This window comes from Galeopterus variegatus, unplaced genomic scaffold (genome assembly GCF_000696425.1).
Source record: "Galeopterus variegatus unplaced genomic scaffold, G_variegatus-3.0.2 Scaffold9648, whole genome shotgun sequence".
Classification (NCBI taxonomy): domain Eukaryota; kingdom Metazoa; phylum Chordata; class Mammalia; order Dermoptera; family Cynocephalidae; genus Galeopterus; species Galeopterus variegatus.
Window position 1 is genome coordinate 52,450 of NW_007735759.1, and position 6,938 is coordinate 59,387.

Consider the following 6,938-nt stretch of genomic DNA (forward strand, 5'->3'; position numbering starts at 1 on the left):
GTGGATTGATTTATGTCCCCCAAAACTCACTGAGGCTTGAATTGTGTCCCACAAGTTTTACCTATTAGAAACTTAGCACCCCAGTGAGTGTTAAGAGGGTGGGAAATCCTATTACGGTAATTGAAAGGTGGAGCCTTGAAGGGGTGATTGGATTGTAGGACCCTGCAGTAGTGAATGGATTAAAAATGGTGGTCAGGGGCATGGTTCTGAGGGCTTTAAAAGAGGAGAGTCTCTCTCTCTCTCTTGTTTTCTGTGCTCTCTCTGCTTCCACCATCTTGCAATGTGAGGCCCCGAGTCACTGTCGCCACCACCAGATGGACTTTGGACTTCCCAGCCTCAGAAACTGTAAGCAATGAATTTCATTTTTCTTTATAATTACCCAGTTCCATGTATTTTGTTATAAACAACAGAAACAGACTAATACAGGGCATCTTCTTTAAAATGTTTAGGGAACAGGCCCATACTTGACACTTTAGCAATGGTCCTCAGTATTGCAAAGGGCCATAGAGCATCTCAGACGAGCCCTTCTCATCCCTGGTCACACCTCAGAATCACCTGGGAGGATTAAAAAGTCCTGATGCCCAGGCCCAGCCCAACCAATTACATCGGAATTTCTAGATGGAGCCTGAGCACAGGGTATTTGTTACATCAGAATCTCTAAATGGGGCCTGGGTATGGGTATTTGTTAAAGCTCCCCAAGAGATTTTAACACCAGTGTCTGGGCACACAGGGTCTTTTTCATCTTCCTGGGGAGGTGGCCTTCGTTTTATACCCCAGGACTCACTGGTCTGTCTCGGGGGCTTCACCTTCAGTGCCAGGGCCTGGACTCAAATGGAAGGGGCTTTGGAAATGCAACTACCAACCCTTCCTTCTCAAGCCCTGCCAGAACCTCTCCCCCTGCAGGGTGAGGCCACAAGCCAGAGGAGGCTGGCAGCTACAGGCAGTGATGTGCTACAGGCAGTGGGGCGCTGCAGGCAGCTCTCTCTGGTTTACACCGACTTCAAGAGAGCCAATTGCTAAATTTTCAGGAATTTGTCGAGTCTGTTGTTAAACAAGCCAGTATTAAAAATTAAATTATATAAAATTATGATAAAATAAATTCTATTAGAAATAAAGGTAATGAATACTCAAAACTCACCATCTCCAAATTATTTTACTACACTCTACTATAGTCTGTGCTCTTGAGGTTATTTACGTCTCCTGCATCTGGACAGTGAAAATGCTATGCTATGGTGTGCTGTTCTATATCCCTTCCTGACTCTGCATCTAGGCAGAGCCCATAGTTTGAAATCAGCCATGGCGGGAGTATTTATACCACACATACAGGGGAATGTTACAAATCAAGGCGTTTTTCCTCCGGAGAGCTGGTTGTTAAACATCTACCAGCACACCACTGGGTGTGCATGTCTGTTGCACAGGGAGTCTGTGGGACCACCCTCCTGGCAATGGCAAGTGTGGAACATGTGATTTTAGGGGGCTGAGGCCCCTGAGGCCTAGACCTGGCTCAGTGGCAGATGGAGGGAGGGGTGGGGCAGGAGCCGCTGGGCAGGAACGGTGGACATGCAGGCAGTAACAGTCTGGGCATGACTGCATGCACATGGCAGGTCAAGTGTTTGCACTGAGAGCCTGTTGAGGTTTGGCAGGAGGCAGAGAGCAAGGGAGGGATGCCACCCAAATCTGAGCTGCATGCAGGAGGCTCAGGATCTCACTGAGGCCACTCTTATCCCTTAAAAAGCCTTATAACCACAGGGACTCTGACCCAAGAGTTACCTGCCTGCTTCAGGGATGGCACCCAGGCCAGGCACATGCAGGCACTGCCTGTGGCAAGGTGCCTGGGAGCTGTGCGACCCAGGAGTAGCAAGGGACCAAATGGAGCACCCTGGCCAACTAGACTGAAGACCAGCATCCTCGTTATCTGACATTGTCCCACAGTGCTTAGAGTCAGGCCCTGGACACAGTAGGGATCTAACTAATGCTAATAGCTAACAATTATCAAGTGCATATTAGCTGATTTAAGCCTCCTCTACCCTCCACATTATTAGTATGCCCATTTAACAGACAAGGTAAGTGAGGCATAGAGAGGATCAATAAGTTGACCATGGTAAATAGGTAATGGAGCCAGGACTCAAACCCAAGCACGCTGACTCCAAAGTCTACCTCTTAATGTCTACTCCATGTCCTCCCTGCTGAATGAGGGAGGCAGGGGGAGAGGCTGCTTGAGGATTGGGGCAAGTCGGGGTGTTCAAGCCATAAAGACTTGGTTCGGGCACTTATTTGCTGAATGACCTTGGGCAAGCTGCTCGTTCCTCATCTGGGTTGTTGGGAAGATTTTTTAAAAAACCAAAACTTTGTAAAGGGCCAAGCATAGTGCCTGGCACGTGGTTAATGCTCATACTTGGGGACTCATGTTGTTACTACTGGGCATCAGGGACCTGGTTTCAGCCAGCTCTACCATCACCTTGTGGGGCTCAGGCAGGCCCCCTCACTCCAGGCCTCAGTGATCTCATCTGGAACAGGAGCGGGCTGGGCTGCATAATCTCGGAGGTCCTTACCAGTGTGAATATTCTCTGCCTCTATGAGTAAAACTGGTAAGGGGGGGGGGGGGATTTGAGTATTGCAAGACACCGGCTGCAATTTAATTTCCTGTGATTAGTGTTTGAAAAGATACACAAAAATAATAATTATCCAAGTGTGGCAGGGAATCTTGGATTCTTTTGTAAAGTTAACAAAATTGCCGGTGAGGTAGATTTCAAAACTTAAAACGACTCAATTCATTCCTTGTCAATGGGAATCTTTAAGGAGAGCACATCACTCTCAGAAAGATCCAGATGAGAAAGCGGCAGATGTAGGATCAGCTGTTAAACTAGCCCAAGTCCAAGCTTAAAGGCATACTTATGATCCATTCATTATGATCATTTCTAAATCAATCGCAGGACAGAGAGCTCAGGAAACTGCAGACAAGTGGCGTGAGCACCGAAGCATCCGGACGGAGTGGGGGAACCGTGGGGCAGGGTCTGAGGAAGCCCCAGGCCTTGCCCCATGGGCAGCAAATGGTCAAGGAATCAGGCAGTAGATGAGGAGACTATGGGAGGCCCCCCAAAAATGTCCATGTACAAAACTAAACCTCATGATAAACACCTGGAATGTGCTGTGAGCATGCTATCCAAGGCTGCAAAGGCTGATTTGAACTAAACTTCATGTGTTTCCATCAGACTGGGAGCTCCCGGAGGGCAGCCCACACCTGTTTGCCTTGGTCTTCCTGGAACCTTTAGCATAACCCCTGGCACATCCCAAGCACTCAACATGTCGTTATCAAGTGAATGCCTAAATGAATGAAAGAAAAGGCAAATCCCAAGTCACCTTTTCTAACACACCTGGTTTGGCTTCAGGAAACTAAGGAAAGCTGGTAAATCAGCTTTGGCTGGTGGGAATCGAAGTAGCTTTTGAGCTCTTCAAGGCCCGGAGAAAGGTCCTGTCCACAAATGGGTTGAGTTAAAACTAGGGCACCAGCTCCTAGTTGCTGCACAGTCTCCAGAATGATTTTAACATTACAGCCAAAACAACCCAAACTTTATACAAAATACACAGAGGCCTTTTCTTTATTTTGCAGGCTGTTGAGTTTGCAGGAGGGAGCATGTGTTTTGTTTTTGAGGTTTCTCCACCCATTTGGAGACCCTGCCTGCAGCACTCTCACCACACTAATTTCATTCATTCATTCCGTCCAGATTTGCTGATACTGTGCAAGTTGCTCCTCAGAACCCAGTCCCTGCCCTCAATGCCCATGCTGACTAGTAGGAGAGATAAGACAATCTTACACTCTGGAGGAGGAGTTTGAGAGTGGAAACATCAGACACTGTAGGAGAAAGGGCCAAAGAACGAATGGGAGAGAACAGTCAGACTTTCATCTTAGAAGTTTAGAATTTGAAAATATCCAAAGAAAAGGAAGGTAGGTATGACCCTGCATTTGAAAATAATAGAGCAAGGCAGCTCTCAGGGCTGGGGCTGGGAAGCTTTCAATGCCAAAATTCTGTGAGGATAAAGTGACATCAGTGAAAGGACCGAGCGCCAGGCCGGGTGGCGAGTCCACACTGCTAACCATTAACTACCGCCCATCCTGCCTTGCCAGATTCTTCGAGTGGGCGACCGCCCGGCCTCCTTCCCTGCTTCGACCAACAAATACTGCTCCCGCCCGGACCCTGGGGCCCCGCACCTCGCAGGGGTGCCCCCTCCTTTCTGGGGACTCCTCACATTCTCCCGGTGCTCTCCAGGCTGCCTGCCTGGGGCTTCTCCAAGAACCGACCCCTCAGCCGTGCCCCATCCGCAAGAGGTCGCGTTACCCGGGCTGGTCGTGCCCGGCTGCGCGGGGACCGACCTCCTAGAGAGCCGAGCCCGCGCCCGTCCCCTGCCTGCTCCGAGAGCGCGCGGCCACCCCTGCGGCCCGCAGACCACCGAGCCGGGTTACGACGCGGCGCCGCACGTTCCTTCACCCCGGAGGCCCGGGGGCGCAGCTCGGCGACAGAGGACGCGCTGGCGGGGGAGAGGGGCGACGGGCCGCCCCCGGGGACTCCGACGGTCGGGTTCAGGTGGGGCCGGGTGCGCGGCAGCCTTACCCGGGCATGAGGCCGGGGGGCACGTAGGCGGCATTGAACTCGGTCAGGAGGGTGCCCGCGCTGCGGGAGGCCATGGTGGGCGCGGCGAGCCCGGGCGGCCTGGCTGTCGCCCGTCGGTAACAGCCCGCGGTCGCCCGGCAACCGCGCGCCTGGCAACGCGAGTCTGGCCCGCCGCGGTCCCCGCGTTCCGGGGCACTGCGACCTCCTGCGTCCCCTCCCTGGAGCAGCCCACGGCGCGCTCGCAGAAGATGCCTCCCCGTCTCCAAGTGCTCTGCTGTGTGACCCTCGGCCGTCACATCCACGCATGGGCTCAGCTCTCCGCTGACCGCCCGCCGGGAGGTGGGATGGACATGGAAACTCGGTACAGCGCCCGGCTGGATCCGTCCTGAAGATCCTTCTATCCGCCGCAGGAATCGCGATGAGCCAGGCTGGAAAGCTATGGCGGGAAAGGAGAGGCCGGGCCCTGACTTTGGGGGGCGCACAGAAATCAGCTGCCCCACTGCGGCTCAGGCCCAGGAACAGGAGCAGCCGCAGGGGCCCAGGAGCCATCCCTCCCCAAGGCTGCCCTAGCGCCCCAATTCCGTGGGGGCTCCAGGAAGGGGCTCCACCGTGGGCTCCGCTTGGCATGGTTGCCTAGGACCCTCTGTAGTGCGTGTGTGTTGGGAGGAAGGACATTTTTCTCCCTAGGAACCCCCTCCTCACCTCATCCTGCCCCTCAAACTACTCCACAAGAGTAGTTGCCAAAGTAAGGGGCAGAAAACAAATCATGAAAAGTCTTAGGGGGTGATTTACATTTGTCCCCAGTTCTGGAGTTCATTCTGGCTCCGGAACCAATAGGTTGTTTGCCCTGAGAGAAAACCTTCTAAAGGCCCCTGTGAGGTTTGCTTTAACTATTTGGGCCCCCACAACCTGGTTTCTCCAGCGACCCTTACACCAGCAGTAGGAGGTGTGCAGAACAGGGCCAGGGCCTTAGGGTTTTAATTGGGAGGAAAGGGTGTGGTGACAGCTTCCGAGGTGTCATCCTCTGTGTGACTTGGCCCCAGACCCTGCCTCCCCAGCTGCCTATGCAGCTACCCCAGAATCACTAAGGACATGCTGCGGTTTGCCCCTTCTCTCCAGGGCTCATTTCTTCCCCTCTGATGTCAGAAGGAGGGAAGCGTTGACTTCACAGTCGGACTCTGTAGATGGCAGCTGCTGAAGATCACAGACGCAAATGAGGTCACAGGATGCTGTTGCCACCAGCATTCTCCAAAGACTTTCACTAACGGATAACGATGAAATGGGGGGAGCCCCAGGCTTTCAAACTGTGCAAGAAGCAGAGAAACTGAGGCCTGGCGGGGAAAAGGAACTGCAGATGAATAAGTGGTTGCCTTCAGTGGGAGGAACCTCCATGCCCTTCAGAACCCAGTCATGTCTGTATTTTTCTAAATTCTCCTTGGGGAGCACATGCTACAATTATAAAAACATTAGTAAAAGTTTCTAGAAGAGCGACCCTCGGTTCAGGTGTGACATACTGCAGGAAGGCTTTCCCACGACCGCCAACCCTGGATGGGGTTGAACACTGCTGCCTGCCCCATTCACAGCTCCCAGCTGGCCCTGCTGCTGGCCCCATCACTCTGGATTCCTTGTCTCTGCTCTAGTCCACCTATTCCTTCTGCTGGGCTCTGGTATCATATTCACCCCCAGCATGGCACTGGAAGGAATTCAGTAAATGTTCATTAGAGAGCTACCAAAATGCGTAATAGAAATGAGAATGGAAATTAGAAAATGGGGTCTGGCTTAGGTTTCAGAAGGGTCAACTGACTCAGCCGAGGCCTGCTGAGTGGAATTGCTACCATTTTACAGATGTGGAAACTGAGGTTAAGCAAAGCTCAATTACTTGCCCAAGGCAGGTGCATGGGTGTTTTCCTAAAGATGCACAGGACTGTAAGAGGCCTCATGAAATTCACCCCCTCAGGAGAGACCAAGCCTTTCAAACACAGATTGCCTGATGACCTCGTGGATGGAAAATGCCAATGAATTTAGTTTTTGAAAAAAAAGAAACATTAAATTCATCTGCTATTTTTTAAAATGGTAGGCATTCACTTGTATTCAATAAATATAATATTCTAAAACATTCTTTAATTCAATATGGTTAGATAAATGTGAGAAAGACAAGCAAGAATTGGGGGAGGAAGGAGAAAGAAGGAAAAAGAACATAAATAGAAAAACAAATAGGGCAAAATAGTAAGGAAACATCTAGAAGGAGAGGAGGGGAGAAGACTCTTGGGACATCCTGCAGGTTACTCAAACCGTAGAATTCAAAGGGAGTCATCTCTTGTCACCACA

The 6,938-nt window shown here is 51.5% G+C and overlaps 1 protein-coding gene across 1 annotated transcript in view; it reads right to left on the bottom strand.

Annotated features, from left to right (window-relative positions):
- Nucleotides 1-4,684, bottom strand: part of LOC103609471 (chromosome unknown open reading frame, human C2orf70) — a 21,935-nt gene extending 17,251 nt beyond the window's left edge. Inside the window, exon 1 of the mRNA XM_008593788.1 lies at nt 4,611-4,684. Within this exon, the coding sequence (XP_008592010.1) occupies nt 4,611-4,684 (74 nt within the window). The remainder of the gene's footprint in view (nt 1-4,610) is intronic.
- Between the last annotated feature and the right edge of the window lie 2,254 nt (nt 4,685-6,938).